Genomic DNA, 16,346 nt, shown 5'->3' with positions numbered 1-16,346 from the left:
ATGAAAACCTTTTTTCTCATAAAACAAGAGTCTAAAAAGATATTCTTTCCAAAACGCTTTCCTCTATACTTAAGAAAATTCAACAAATAGTTTTGCATGAATAATTTAATTATTTTCTGCTTTGTAAAAAAAAAATGAAATGTTTCCCTGTTCTTCATTTGTGCATTCCAGTTTTTTTTATTCTTTTCCAGAGACTTGAATCTGTTTTGTGGATTTAAGCCTAAAATCAAAACATTTTGAGTCAGTTCAGGCTCAGAATACGCTCATAGAAAAATTTTACAATGGTAAAAGCCAACAAAAAGAAAATCAAAATCACTTAAAAAAAATGTATTTTTGTTTTTTATTTCGAAACCACTTTCAGAAAAAAACACCAGATCAAATAAAAAGTTAACTACAAACATGACACTTTTATTGAACTTTTTTCTGAATCAGTTACAGAAACAACAGTCTTTTTTTTTTTTTTTTTTTTAATGAGGGGAATCAAATTTGTAATACATAGGCATGCTGCGTCACTGCACAGTCATAGCTGTGAAAACCAATACTACCCGTCAGCTGATCGACTGGAACAGCCTGAAGGCGATAGAAACCAGGAGAGGACAAGCAAGGACGTGTCGAGCCCGGGGAGGATGAGTGTTCGGATGGGCTGCAGGGGACGACGAACTTAACATTGAAGTTTTGTGCAAATTTCACCACTGTCTACGTAATTTCAAACACAGAGACAAAATCAGTCCAAAGATTCTTTTTTTTTTTAATCCTTCAAGTGTTCAAACCCTGCAGAGGAAGATGTTAGATCCACTGATGAAGGGGACCTTCGTTTTGGACCATTTCCTTCATGTTTTAATCTCTTTGCTTCACAAGAACCAGCTCCCTTTCATGTTTAAGAAAGCACAGACATTATATTAAGTGTGTCATCTGATATACACGTAAATCATGACTGCTGTCACATGACCTTTACATAAATAGAGTTAGTATTGAAAAGTACATCTGAGAAAGGTCTTGCATGTTGAAATGGTGTGATAAGCATGCACAGATAAGTATTTGAGGAGTGCAAAATCTACGAAGTCACATCATGTAGGGTTTTCTTTTTTAATGCATTGTACTTCACATTGAGTGAAAACGTCAAAAAAATGGAAACCTCCCACCTCGACTCTGTGATGAGACTTGGTGCTAACCGTCCAAAACCCTGAGGATACTTCCTCCTGTGTGGATCTGACCAGCTGGACTGTAACTGACAATCCTGTCTTAGCTTAGCCAGTGTGTATGACGTAAACATACAGCAGCAGTCGAGGCCTGACCCTGACTTCTTTCCTCGTCCATGGCTCACTTGAGTGACTTTTTAGTTGGCTGTGCTTAAATTACCCCAACATTTGACTAAATTAGTCTCTGTTTGCTGCTCAAAGCTGAATTATTCACAGCAATTATCCCTTTTTCTAAATCTTTCCCAAAATAAGTACGTTTATATCCCCACCGCTCTGACTAAGAATTAGAGGTACTGACTACGTAATTCATTTAATTTGCATTGATATTAATTTAAAAAATAAAAGCCTATCTAGAGTTGGCAACACACTCAAAAAAACCTATTTAAAAATGAGAGAAAAAAAATAAAAGCATGAAGCCAGCAAAAAATAAAAAATCTGTTTTGTGGTGGTCGGTCCTTCAGTGCTTTACTGGAGTTTATATTCAGCTTATGGTCTGACCCAAAAAAAAAAAGTAAAGAAGCAAGCAAAGCTTTACTGCACTAATATGTACACAGCTTTTCAGGTGAGCTGGTGCCATGATAAAGGGGAAGGGAGTGAAACAGACTCTGGTGAAAGAGAGTCCTTCTTGGCACTGGGACTGGCGTAATGGCAGATCACAGAGAGACAGGAGGAAGATGAGAAGGAGGAGGAGGAGGGAGAGACTGAATGGTCCAGGGAGCCATTTTATCACATAGACACAACTGAAGAATACACTGTAGACTCCCATCAGACCTCCAGATACCTCCTTTCGTTGCACCCTCCTATTATATTTGATCCCGCTGCCTTTTTGCTGTGTAAATCTGATCTTTCTAAGGCTCTAGAATATCTCCACACAACTAAATATAACTGTAGTCTGGAAGTTGTGGCTTGACCATCCACACAGGTGTTAATTCTTTGCCTCACCACAGTTGTGTGCAGGAATATTTAGCACCAGAAAGCAACTTGGACTCTGATTTTTTTTCCACTAACACTTATGAAGCTCTCGTGAAAACAGACAGAGGAACCAGGAGTTGCTTATTTCATATCCTCGCTCTGTTTCCTGCTGATTTAAAGTGACACTCTTGTTGCCGCCGCTCTCCGCCAGTGGCCACTGGAGATGTGGGAGCAAAGCAGTCTGACCTAGATTCACAAGGCGGCACCTCCTCGCTCGGGACTGACGCCCTCCTCATCCAATCCCCTCATTCAGGTGTTCCAAACTGCTGTTTTATGTCTCTGTGCTTGTCGAGGGTGTTTTTTGATCCAGTTCACAGTTTTTGTTCATGCAGGTGAGAGGATGAGTCCAGGTGAGGAGAGTCATGTGTTAGGTGAACACAAAGGCCAGGCCTAACAGTCTGGAGGGTTTGTTGGAGTGGGATGGGAACACTCACACAGTTTCCTTTCAGATGTTCTACACCTACACAAGCCAGCTTATTTTTTACAAGGGCGATGCACCAGCTCTATAGCTGCCCATGTGGCCCTAGTGTGGATGGGTGGAGGGCAGAGCCAAATGTTTCCACAAGGGCGCCTGTATTGTGTGGAGCAGCAGAAGAGACATCCTGCCTGACAGGATGAGAGCCGGAAGAAACTTTAGGCTTCACAGATTTTAAGGATGTGGTGTCAGAGGAACAGATCAGTCCAAAAACAGGACAAACTCAGTTGATGGTTTCATGTTCTAGTCAGCAAAAGCTCAATTTTGCTGGACTGAAGCTTATGAATAAGTGGAGATGATAGAAAGAGTTTAGCTCTGTCCTCCATGAACTGCTTTCTCTCTCACACACATACATACATTGATTGGCACACAGTCAGTGTTACGGTACTAAAGTTTGTACAGAGTGAAAGGGCTCTGCAGGCATCTGCGTTGTAAATCCATTCCCACAAGTCCAATCCAACCTGGAGCCTCCCTTCCCTCCCTCCACACCCACTTCTTCTCCTTTTTTTTTTGATCATACATCTTCTTTCCAAACGCCTCGCTCACCACAGCTGCCTCCCCGTGTAAGTGGGAGGGGCCGAGGGCACCTGTAGATTGAAAAGGCACATTTGTGAATGATAAGCCACCTGATGTATGTCATATAAGTCACACAAGCATCATAAATGATGTTCCTTTTAATGTGGCCCTTTTAATGTATTCTCATTTTAGTCAAAAAATTTGCAAAAATTAGAATAATAATAGTTAATTTTAAAGACCCACTCCAATAAAAAATGTATTTTTAACATGTTCTTGTGGCATTGTTCACATGATGGAGGATATATATAAAGAAAATTAAGATTGAAATGTCTGAGTATTTATTCAAATTGTGGTGAATCAAGAGCTGATGAAAAAACACAGCTTGAAAAAGCTCGCTCTATTCCGATAAATCCACTTGCAGACAGATAGAACCGTGTACGTTCTTGTCTTCCTCGTCTAAGCTGGAATCTCCAATGTTGTTGCACCTGTAATGTTAGGTTTGGGGTTGTAAGGGCCTTTAAGCTAGCGGGAGAGAGTGTAAACAAGGGGATGATGGGAAATGAGAGCAGCAACTCAGAAGTGAATTTCTAACAAACCCCTGCAGCTCTGCAGAAGCTATGTCCAAGAAAACGACACAGTTTTTACATTTTGCCAAAAAATGTCATAAAACACTGGGAACGCCTTGAAAATGCACCATAAGACGATTGGAGTGGGTCTTTAAAGACATTTAGTAAATTAAATGTTTCTTACATTACCCTAATTCTTACATCACACTTACAATATTAATTTGTTTTGTAGTTTAACATTTGGAAATTATGTTCATGTAAACACTTATCCATTTACCAACAGACCTTTTGCCACGTGAGCTTAATTGTAATGTGTTTATATTGCAAACATAACAGGTGGCAGTAGCCGCTTTGCATTTTGGGTAGAAATGTTTTGTTGTTTTGTTCTGTTTAAGATATTTTCATGTGTTCTAAGGGTTGTGTTGGTCGCTGCTTGTTTATCATCGTGGTTGGGATCTTTGGTTGTAACTTCCACCACAAATGAGTGAAAGTGACATTGCAGTGCCAGCACACTATTGTATTAGCTTTTGTACATTTAAAAATGGATTAAATTTTTAAAATGTATTCACTACAGATTTGTGATTTTGACATTTTACACATTTTATTTCAAAAAGTATCTTATTCAGTGAAGGAACGGCTATAATTATGATTCTAGTTATGATGACCCAAGAAGGTCAAGTCAGGTCATATTGCTTGTTGTTTACATAAATCTAGTAGGACTACTCCTTGATCATCATCCAGAAACCGCAATGAATCACGTAGCACCAACATGTTTACATTTATATCTAACAACAAAAACATATTGTTCTAATTACTGTAACACATTTAATTTGGGTGGAAAAACATCTTACAATTTTATTAAGTTCAACCAACAAGTGATTTTTTTTAGTGTAGCAACTGGAGATTAATATGTTTCTTTCACCATATTTATGGCCTCCCTGAGGTAACTTTTCTAGTCGTTGCAGCTTCCTGCAGCCTGACAGGAACCCCCAAAGGTAAAACTGTGCAATTCTTTGAAGCTTTCTTTGACTCAATGCTTTAAATATTTATACATTTTCTATATATGCTGAATGAAAAAAAAACATACCTTTTCTTCCCAATGTGCTCATTTTGTTCTATTAACTTGTGAATCCAAATTGCATAAAAATTAGCGTGAAGACTTTAAGATTTGTGAGAAATCTTTATTTGCTCAGTTTACAGCCTTTAAAAAAAAGAAGTCTGCCGTATTTTTTCACTATATCACGCATCCAAACTGGGTTTTTGTGGTCCTCTAAAGGAACTTTACTTTAGTGATTTAGTTTTATGCTCTTTTGATCTAAATTCAAAAGAAATGAACTTAGAAATTATACAATTAGAGGAATCAGTTAAAGCTGAGTTAGAATTTTGAAACGTGCATGGATTAGTCCATAGCTTGAAAGAAAAGTTGTTGTTGTCCAAAAGTCAAGCTCAGCCTTTATTTCAGCACTAGCATCTGCATTTCTTAACACTGCTTTCTAATTTTTTAAAAATTTTTTCTTTCATCCCTTGTTTTTAACATAATAAACAGCTGACTTTACTATGTATGTTCTGTAATGCTATATAAAATTGCCCCTTGGGCAATAACTAAGGCATCAAAAAGAAAACTTCTTCCAGCAAACGATAGCTCATGCAAAGCAGCTTAAGAAGCCACAGCGCTCTTCAAATCAGCACTTCAGCTACTATTCTTAGAATTGTGGCTGCAATAGATCTGCAGGCTGCTCTTTGCTTTGTGTGCTCTAATCATAACACAGAGCATTGAAAGTAGTTATTCTGTGGCAGCCAGTAAACATTCATCCTGTAAAAGTGAAGAGTGTGACAGGTCTGCAGATGTGAGACACTTTCACGTTTTTAGACGCAGAGACAAACACAGAGGCGGCCTAAGAATTGCTGACACAAATCAGAGTCAAATGACTGACGTGATGGAACCGTCCATGCATGTGCCGGCCTAACACACACGAGAGTGCAAGCCCATGCTGAAATGACCGCACACACACACCTCTCCCTCATTCTTCTGCAATGACATGGTGTCCAGAGCGCACGGATGTGCATGCAGACTTGTCGGCATGGTCGAATGAGAGAGCGGCGTGGAAGCGGCGTGTACCTGTGACTGGGAGGCTGTACTCACCGCTCCCCCGTTTAGAATCATGGTCATCTCGGTGGGCTGGTAGACGTTGCTTCGGAAAGGAGCGCTAGGCCTGGCGCCGGTGTTGCTGTTGTGCTGCCCGGCAGCACCTCCACTCCTCAGTCCTGGCATGGAATGAAAAGGAAGGCAAAAAGAGATTACGGTACACACTCTGAATCATCGCTTCACTGTTTCTTTTGAACAACCACTTCCTACACAGCAAAATGTTTCTTCGGTTCTTATTTCTAGAGTCTGTTGGAGATATTTCTCACATTGGCCTACATTCCTCCCACAGGCTGTCCGCTCAAACGCCTGCCTGATCTAGAATACCTGATGAAGTTGTACCTGCAGTGTTCTCATCGCTGTATCCGTAGCCCTGGTTCTCCACAAACTGCCTGTGTGAGAGAGGGATGTCCTCATCGAAGCTCGTCTCCCTCATCCGCGTTGAGTTCTGCGATGTGTCGAAATAGTCTGGGGCAGTGGGCTGTGGTGGGGGCTTTAGGCAGGTGTGGGATTCAGGAATGGCATGGAAGATCAGCAGCAACCAGCCTTGAGCCACCAAAGCGATTGCCAACGCCGGGTCATTCCAGTCCGGAGATCTGCCAAGCCAGTCATTGCCGTATAGATAGAAGCCCACCCAGGCCACCCACAGTAGCACAGACAGTAGGCAGGTCACCAGGAGCCAGATAGCGTTGCAGCGCCAGTGGTGCGTCTTCCCGCACAGAGCCACCGAAGCGGCTGTCAGGGCAGCTAGTAGCAAGGCAAGAACGTAGCTGCAGGCTAGTGAGAAGTCCAAAGGCAGGTACTGACAGGCCGCTCTTCCCTCCCTCAGCACGGTCAGAAGTAGCCACTCGGCAGCAATGATGCCCTGCACTGCACTCAAACCCAGTGCTAGGCCTGTGAGTGCGCAGCCTCCAGGGCTTCGACGTTCCCGACCCAGCCTGCGCAGACGGACACCTTGAACCAGCAAGCAAGAGAAGCAGACTGCGAAAAGGAGGCCCCACAAGGCCCTGCGGACTAGACAGAGGGACTCATCCTCCTCTATCAGGTAAGCAAAGCTCAGGCCGAACAAGCCAAGAATGCCGAGGAGCAGCAGGAGTATGGGACCCACACCGCTGCGCTTCTCTGCCTCGCTGATGTGACGTAAACGGCAGAGCAGGACAAGGGCGAGTAAGATGGCAGCCAGAACCCCACCAGCGGCCACAGATTCAACAGCAACACCCCAAATAGAGTCCAGGTCACAGAGAAGGGTGTACGGGCGCACGAGGCCCCAGCCGCAGCCTCTTGGTAGACTCTCCTGTTCAGTCGCATATTGACCCTTGGAGTGATGAGCAACAGTCAACAGCAGCAGCAGGAGCACCGGTGGGACCGCCATATCTGAGAGAGCAATTGAGAGGAAGATAGAAAGAAAACAGCGCAGAGACGGAGGAAGAATTGAGAAAGAGAAGTGGAGGAAAGTTAAAGACAGTGAGTCATTCTGCTTATAAATGTTAGGAAAGCTACAGAGCTGAGCAGTCACTCATTCGCTCAGCAACCGTCCGACTGTGAAACAAAGCAGACAATCAGCCACTGCTGTGTTTTTGCAGAGGAAACAAAGGACAGCAGTTCATGCTGAGCGAATGACTGCAGCCCTGAATGCACGCACCAAACACACATCCTGTTTTGTCAAGAGCAGCCCAAAGCAATACCTTTTTGAATCCATTTTATAGCTTCAATTTAAAAAAAACACACTAACAAGCCTTTATTTACTCTCAATACAGCAACAGTCTGAGCTGCTGCAGCACATTGCTTCCAGACATGATGTGTGATTTGTCTTGTCACTTTCGGCAAAGGAGCTGCTGGAGTGCTGACAAGAAAGCTGCAGAATCATGCATAGTTTTATGAAAAATCTGAGATTTAGAGAAGAGGAGTAGCATGTAAAAGCAGTTGGACTCACTATCAGGCATCTGGGGGCATGGCAAAAAGGTGTGATGATGCATAAAACACTACATACAAGAACACAAGGCTGAAAGCACTCTGTGCCACCAAACCTTGTACAAAATCCTTGCTGTCTCAGTCTACCTTTCTCTCCTTTTTAGGGTGATTCTTCATAGCTGTACACACATGCACTGAGCAGCACAAGTGCACAAACTACAATTTTATTTTGACTTTGCAGTGATGATCAATGCTGTTTTCTAACCTGACAGGCTGTGTGCTTAGGAGGCTGATTTGCGTTTAAAGGCGCTGTGCTCACAAACACATTTCTGCACAGGGATGCCGTCACAAAACATGCCAACATTCTTTCCAGGTCGCCTCTTACTCAACTGTCTGCTTTTTACTTCTTCCCCTCTAGCTTGTAGCTAATCATTGAACTGTTAACACTGAAAACACGTCTTGCTGATAAGTGCAATAGTGTCTGCCGCTGCAGTGCTTATGGATGGGTGTAGGCTCAGGGTTATGTTGAACTTTCCCAAAGATGGTTTTAAGGTTTGAAATACCCACTCCGGTGAAAATTGTGTATTTGGTATTTTTAAAATGTTCTTGTAGCATTTTTCTGACAATGGGGGGCATATGTTAAGAAAATTAAGCTCAAAATTGCATTTCTCAGTATTTCTTTACTCAAATAGTTTTAAATTAGGAAGAAACAGAAAAATGCAGTTTGAAAAAGCCTGTGCAAAAGCAGTGACATCGGTGCTACAGTCGGCAGGCCACAAACTCCCTGCTCCACTCCATTCCGATGCATCCAAATAGATCCATCTACTACGTCTTTGTTTTCTTCATCAGAGCTGGCATCCGGCTCAAAACTGTACGCCTGGATAGCTTCAAAAGCTTAGGGGTGTGAGGGGCTGCAGCCTAGTGGGAGAGCGTGTAAACAAAAGGATGATGGGAAATGAGGCCAGGCTTACTCCATGCCAACTGTCCTGCCTACAACTCAGAGGCAAATTTCTGCTGAACTACTGCAGCTCTGCAGAAACTGTGTTCTACATTGTGGCTAAAATTTACATAATCCTAATTAAATAACCACTTGGAATGTTTTTAAAAGATAGATTGAAAGATGATTGGAGTGTTTTTTTGCAGCTGTAGTGACGAAAACCGGCAGATGCATAGCATCAGGAAGCTAATGCCTTTTGTGAGACGTTTAACTACCCAAAGAAATGTTGCGATTGATATCATTTCAAACTCAATAATATTGATTATAGTGTACCATTTGCACACCTAAAGAACACTAGTTACACCCATTTTCACATTCAGCAGACTCAGTTACACTGTTCCACCAGAAACTTTACTGCTGGGATTCATTTTATCACAGAAATTGAAAGAAGGAAGAAGTGACAGAAAGCTGAAGTTCTAAGCTGCTCGCAAAATGCATCCCCCATCCTTACATCTTTAGTTCATTTTTTGATGTTGCAGGGGAAATTTGACTGTAAAAATAATCAAGTAATTTGTGACAATAGCCACATTGACTAATCAGAACAAATGAGCTGTTGTCGCACTGATTTAAGTCGGAGATCATGAAGCAGAAGAAAAGATAAGGCAGGGTTCTTAAAGTCCAGATTAAAATTGAGCTGCATGAGCACTAACGAAATAATTTAAGAAAATGCACAAAGAGATTTTTTTTCAGAAATTTCAAACTACTTTTTGCAAGCTTCAAGCTCTCCAACCACAGTGAAAGCATGCTTTTCTTGTGGCAGATCATACCGTTGCGATCTACAGCTATTTCCTGAGTACAGAAATCAGTAAACACCCTCCTGGTTTTTTATTCAAGCTCTGTAATCAAAACTTCCTTCCACATTTATCAATTTCTCCTGTGACTTTGCAAACATTTAGGACACTCACCAACAAATTTGCATGTGCAAAAGTGCTAATCTGCCTACTACTCATCAACTAAACTCAATGAAAACACGCGTCTAAAATACATGTGGGGAAAATTCTTGGTACCCTTATAGTGAAAGAAAAATGTTTCGCTTTTTGGTCCACTTTTAATTATAAAACTCAACTAATTGTCGGCGTGTTTAAGCTCCTTCCACAAAAGTTCAACAGTATTTAGACTAAAGTTTACAGAAAGCTTCTTCCGAATATTCCAATGTTCTGCACTAAGATTTTCTTGTTAGTTTTTTGCTGTTTATGCTTTGGGTCAATGTCCTGTAGGAAGTGTCATGAGCCTTAAAGAGAGTTGTTTGAGACCAAGCTCGTTAGCACATCTGATTTGCAGTAGAGTGTTTTTCTCTTGGATAGGTTCAATTTTTTATGTGGACTTAGTTGATATTGTCCAAAAGCTCCAATTTTGGCTCATCTGTCAAAAGGACATTCTACCAGCTGTCACAGCAATTGTTCTTCTTCCATGAATTCCACATTGGTGTGATCGGATGTACTTTAACCTTAGAGTTCACCTTTTAAGTCTTTTGGATACGTCTAGAGATGTCAGCAGCTGTCGTCATAGAGACCTCAAGCTGCTTGAAGATGGTAACACAGCCTTTAGCTTCAACACATGACTTCTTCCACAACAACTTTCTGTGGTCCATGTCAGTTTTTTTATGTTTTTTTGGTGACCATTGTGGGCTTTTCATTTATTAAATGAGGGTTACCAACAATTTTGTCCATGTGTGAAAAGCAGCAACATTTCAAGTATATATTTTTAATGGTACAGTAATGGCAAATGGTTCAAACATTTATTTGATGTGTCTTCTAAACCCATGCTAAAATACTTTTGAGGCAGCAGTTGTTCGCAACTTTGTGACATATTATTTATTTAACAGTCCTCCGGGCAAAACAGTAGAAGACCTGTGCATGTGTGGTTCATACATATTAATCATTCAAAGCTCTTTCATGTGTCCCTGAGAGATTTGCACCCACCAAAATTTATCATAATTAAAACTGATGCTCACCCGTATTTCGTACTTTTGTTTGTTGTTGTGTCATTTTGTTTATTTTTGGATTACATAGACATCAGAAGGTGTTTCAACAGAGATATGGCTCAGATTCTAACAAAGACCTGACACTGATACTTGACTAAAAACCAACCTTTACCCAATTCCTCCTTACATTGTGTTTTTATTCTCTAGGGCCCTTGATAACCATGGTAACGCCTCATCTGTAAATTACAGCAATAAAAACAAAGAGGACAGGAAACAAAAAGGGAAAAACTCACTTACTCCTTCTCTTTGTCTTTTTTTCTTCCCACAATCCCTCTCACATTGACATGCCAGAGATAATAAAGTCCCACAGTCCTGAGAACCTCACGATAGACAAGCGTTTGAGACTTTTTGACCAGCTCTCATTTTGCCACTCCGTCTTGCGCGAATGGTTAAACTGGCTGCTTTTTAACTGTGACTTTGCAGACTTTGCACACATGTATGAATGCCAGCAGCCAAACATGCATGTGCAAAATCTCACAAAAACATACATTATGTTTAGAAGTGGAGGAGGAGGAGGAGTCTGTGGCTTTCTGCTTTGAACAGAACCGAGAGGATGCGGCTGCTTTTGCGTTTTCCTCCCCCTTTATGTTGCAAGACATGTTTTTCTTACTGTCACCCCCGCTCCAAGTAGCCATATCTGTTCTCCATTTCAAAAATAACCATCCTTCTAACCACATCTCTGTCATCCATCTGCCACATTTAAATATATTTGAAAATCTTTTTATTTTATTTCCTCTTTTAATACTGTTCAATTTCCCAAAACACCACTCTCCTTTATAATTTGGTTTCTTCCTTGCCTCTCGTCTTCTTGCCTTTATTTTGTGCTATGCTTCTTATGTAACTGAAAAAAGGATCAGTTTTGCTGCATGGCTTCAGCTTCTTGTGCATCATCTTCCTCGGTTTAAAGCTGCAGACTGGCACCCACTGATTTAAAGGCTGCATGCACTCATGTGTGCACGGGCTTGCAGCTGAAAATCTGTCTGTAGAGATGGCCAGGCCAGTTAGGATTGTTAAACAGATTATAAATCAATCATACATGAAGCCAGTTAGGTCATTAGGCTCGTAAAATTCCATTACTGTCTGATATAAAAATATGTTTAGTTGCTTAATTTACATATCCTTTTTCCGTTTTTTATTTTTTATTTTAAACAAGCAGTCTGCAAGTACAGTAGACAACACGGGAATAATAAAATCATTTAAAATCTTTTTTTTAAAATAATTTTTAACATTTATTCACCACAATTTAAAGATCATACAAGCTTATTTCTGTCCATTTTTTACATATATTAACAAGGCTTTGATAAACAACAAAATATACATATCAGACATTTAAACAAAGACAGCAAACATGCACCTTTTTTTTAAATTCAGAAATGTGAGTTAATCTCAGTTGAATGCGCTGCAGCAGCAGGACCTGCTGTTACAGAAAACTCATACAGCAACTCAGAAAAACGTGGAAGTGAGAAATTAACCTTTCAAAATGTAGCTTTTAATAAAATCAACCAAGCAAGAACTAACAGACCATTTTGGCCAACAAACACAAACACTAGATGAAACAGTAAAGTATATAGGGACACTGGCCTGGCAGCTAAAAATATAAACCTAGAATAAAAGGTTTCATATACAAATTTTGGATAATAACAGTGTCAGTATCCAGTCTTTTAGTCTCAATAACTGTGCTTTCACACTGGGCTGTTTGGTCCATACTGAGGTCTCCTGCTTAGTTCTGAAATTCATTTAAACTGTGTTACAGACGATCCAACAAACCAAAAACTACAAGTTAACCAAAGAGATTTTGTGCAGTGCATTTCAAATAAATAAATAAAAAATGAAAAAAGCTCAAATTTTGAAAGAGAAACGGAAAAAAGAAAAGTAAAAAAGTCCTCTTTATAAAGGTGCTTATTAGTAAGGAAGCTTTACTTTATATGACAGCCGAAAGCCTAAAGCTAATTATTAGTTTTCTTATTGTTTTGTTTTTTCGGGTCAGAATCTATTTTAGGAAATACTGTCTTCGATGGATCACCTGTTAAAACTGCATCTTGGTTCTGGGCTGCTTGATTCACTCAAATCTGAAGAGTAAAAGCAGATAAAACCAGATAGAGCCGCAAAGACTTTGGTATGACAGGAAGTAACGGGAGGTTTGGAGTTTTTATTTATGGTTGTTGATTATTTTACCTTTCGACAGATTTTTGTTTGAGCTATAGTGTTGCCTTTTTAGGAAGTTATCCTGTTTAGTATAGAAATTGGATGGATGGAAACAATTTTCCTTTTTCTTATGGTTATTTTTGGGCTTTAAATAAATATTACAGCCCCTTCTGCCTGTTTTACAATAAAACTAATTTACAGTTGTAACCATGAACAGTTTCTGAAAGTAACGCCTTTGCTTTAAATATGACATGTAGGGCAAATTACCTCATGATCCTAAACCTGGCCCCAAGAAAAAATGACTGGTAAAAGACTTATCGCCCAACAAACAATAATCATTATCTTTCCTTTTTTCATGATGCTTTCTTAGTATTTATTAAATTACATAAGAATTACCATGATTTTTCCTGTTCATTTAAAATTCCTTCAAGATTTTTCAAGAATTTTTTTCATATCAATAAACAATAAGGAACTTGCACATATTTGATGTGATGTATCACAAAACAATGACTTCCTTCCTTGTCTCTGTGTCGCACAGACATTTTCTGTGAATTCCTGACCCTTAGGCAAACATTCCTCCTCTTTCACAGCTGGTCGTGACAGATACAAAAGATGAGGATAATAGGGGATATAAAAGAAATGAGGGCAAAGGGGTGGAGAAGCTGCAGATGTCGAAGTATGAGATGTAGGATGTAAACTTTTTAAGCAACCTCACAGAAAGAAGAAATAAAACAGGCTATGAGAAAACATGAGATTAAAAAAAAGAGAGAATAGTGAAAAACACCCACCTGCCTCCAGGCTGAAAAAAGTGACAGCGGAAGTAATTTTCTGCAGCCTCTTCAGACATCATTGGCCACTCTAATTAGGCCTTATTATCATGTGACTGGGCTAACTGCAAGACCATATGCTAATTGAGTTGGCAATTAACGCTGCCAAATCTCAACCATCTCCTCCCTCCTTTTAACCCCCGCCCTATGAAATGCAGCAGCATCTTAAACCTCTGAACACAACCGGAGACACACCCCCAGTGTCATGCAGGATGTGATTAAGCATCCTCCATAACAGATCAAGATATGAGGCAGGATGCAAGGGGGGGGGGGGGGTATGATAGTGATCAGAGTACTAGTACTTTTTTTTTTAAACGCACTGAAGCAAATGAATGGCGTTGTATCTGACAATCATTACACTGCACGCAAATGCCTCAAGATAAAAGAATCCAAACAGACTACATATGGCAGCGGCTCGGAGGATGCACTGTGGCATCATCTTTTCCCAGGGGAAGACTAACTCCTGAAAGCCCACTCTGAGAATAAACAGCTCCACACTGATGAATATTGATTTATGATGGAAAACAGGACACTGTGGAAAAGGCCCAGGAGCTTTCTGACGGTACAAAACCTGCACTGACAACAGTAGTCTCCTCACCCTACTGCAAACAATCAGTTCATATGCTGGCCTTTCTATACAAACATCAGCTGTGCAAAATGACCTATAGGTGCAAAGCCTTCTTAAATTTGATCACCTATCTGGGGCTCTTGTTTATGTCTTTTTCTGGTGGGAAAATGGCATGCATCTTCTTGATCTAGACAGGAGCTAATTGAAAACACACATTTAGAAAAACCTTTTTATCACCCCTCCTGCACAGCCCTCTCCTATAACAATACACACCGAATGGGAGGGTCTCTGGGGGTTCCAGAAAAGAGTGTTTGTTTGAGGGACTAGCAGTAGGAGCATTGTCACTGAGGTATGTGAGTGATTCAGAAATAATGAATGACATCTAACCTGGACTCCAAAGAACAGAGGGAAAACTGACACTCCTAAAACACTGGGCTGACTGATTTGGGGGTGATGAAAATGGAGGCAAATACCCAAACAAAATGTCAAAAAATGTGCCAATAGGTTTTTAAACTGAGATCAAATAAACATCAAGATCCAGCACGGATTTGGATTTGGGTTGTGCGTGTTTTGTTAAACACCCCTCGGGGGGTCAGAACTATACGTGTCAAGCCCTGTGCGTAAAATCTCTCTGCCCTCTCTTTGGTGCATAGAAATCGCTTGTCTCAGTGCTGCAGTTTTTAGAGGAAAACAGCAACATTTACACACAACAGCACACACACAAACGGTTCCAATGCTTGCAAATCAAATTTGATGCATTTGCGAATCTAAATGTTTGGCATCTAGGCAAACATCAGAGGATGTGACCATCCCCACCCCCCTTTTGCATCACTCAGTATTCCTCGGCTACATGATGAGAAGCACGTACCTTGATCGATGTAAACAGATGGGGAATTGATTGCAGAAGGATGCACTGTTGTGAGGTTTGCTGAGAATAAAAATGGGAAGAAGTCACATTTCGAAATGAGCTCTGCCCGCCGTGTTTATTGCTCCTCTCTGTGTCCACATGGACTTTTATACGAGGAGCCCAGATGGTTTCCCTTGCTGGAGCCTTCCAACCGAAGGAAAGCGGTAATTCAGCCCTTATTTGCTGTCCTCAGAGGCGGAAAGGGGGCATCGACGACAATCCAAGTGGGAGAGGCAAATGCGTAAAGGGTGTGGGGATTAAATTATGGAGGATACCCTAACGTTTTCCCCTAAATCCTTTGTTCAGCGGTGCGCATATTTCATCGTCAGTCAGCGGTGGATCAATGAGTCCGAATCCCGAACAGCGCACATAACAGTTCCCCCTGTTCTGCAGGTTCTGGTGCTGAGAGTCCGCGCTGACAGTCGCTGCTCCCTGCTGCTCCTCTCCCGACTCAATGCATCACCAACACTGCGCCCCGCACAATGTGCGTCGCCCCGCACACTGTGCGTAATGGTAATCTCCCTGCGCAGCAGCACACATGCACACAGAAAGTGACAGCTCTCTAGAGCCGCAGACGCTCCCGTGAGAGCTGCTCTCCGACCCCTCCTCACTTTATCTGTCTGTCCCTGACAAAAAACGAAGTGACTGACAGTGAGCAGACCCCACGCAGAACTCCTGGTTCTGATGAGTACGTGTCCTTCACGTGAGGTGGGCAAGCCGGAGCTTTAATGTTGCTCTGTTAGGCTCCGCGATTCACTGACTGCTCTCACTCCATGCACAATCGCAGAATAGCCATCAGCATCACAAGTTTTCCGGTTTCTGCTTTTCAAAACAAAGCTCGCATGTTGTTTAAGAAAATAGTTCAAAGTCTAAAAGACTGGCACTTGCAACATTAAATGAATGAAAAACTGAAAAAAAATAATCAATTATTAAAAAAAGTGTAATCAACCATGGGAGATGTCATTTGACCCAAGGTTCCGGGTGAAAAACTTGTAATAAAAAATCAGATTCAAACACCAAAAAAATGCAATGTAACTGTGCTGTTTTGCTTGATACATGATACATATTCCATAATAGAAATATTGTGTCCAAGGCAATCCCAATTTGCCTTCAATGTGTAGGCAAAGTTTATTTTA

The 16,346-nt window shown here is 41.0% G+C and overlaps 1 protein-coding gene across 2 annotated transcripts; it reads right to left on the bottom strand.

Annotated features, from left to right (window-relative positions):
- Window positions 1-387: 387 nt before the first annotated feature.
- On the bottom strand, window positions 388-16,015 carry gprc5ba (G protein-coupled receptor, class C, group 5, member Ba). Of its 2 annotated transcripts, none has more exons than XM_011478198.4 (4): window positions 15,172-16,015; window positions 6,214-7,245; window positions 5,848-5,993; window positions 388-3,233 (listed from the first exon to the last, which is right to left on the bottom strand). In XM_011478198.4, exons 2-4 carry the CDS (start codon window positions 7,241-7,243, stop codon window positions 3,189-3,191), a joined length of 1,221 nt encoding a protein of 406 aa, XP_011476500.1. In that variant the 5' UTR covers window positions 7,244-7,245; window positions 15,172-16,015; the 3' UTR covers window positions 388-3,188. The 2 variants fall into 2 exon arrangements, with proteins under 2 accessions (XP_011476500.1, XP_078807733.1); XM_078951607.1 differs by having other exon boundaries at window positions 5,872-5,993.
- Between the last annotated feature and the right edge of the window lie 331 nt (window positions 16,016-16,346).

This window comes from Oryzias latipes, chromosome 8, assembly GCF_053564925.1.
Source record: "Oryzias latipes strain Hd-rR chromosome 8, Olatipes_Hd-rR_3.1".
In the NCBI taxonomy this organism is placed as follows: domain Eukaryota; kingdom Metazoa; phylum Chordata; class Actinopteri; order Beloniformes; family Adrianichthyidae; genus Oryzias; species Oryzias latipes.
This window is presented reverse-complemented; position numbering and strand designations above follow the sequence as displayed.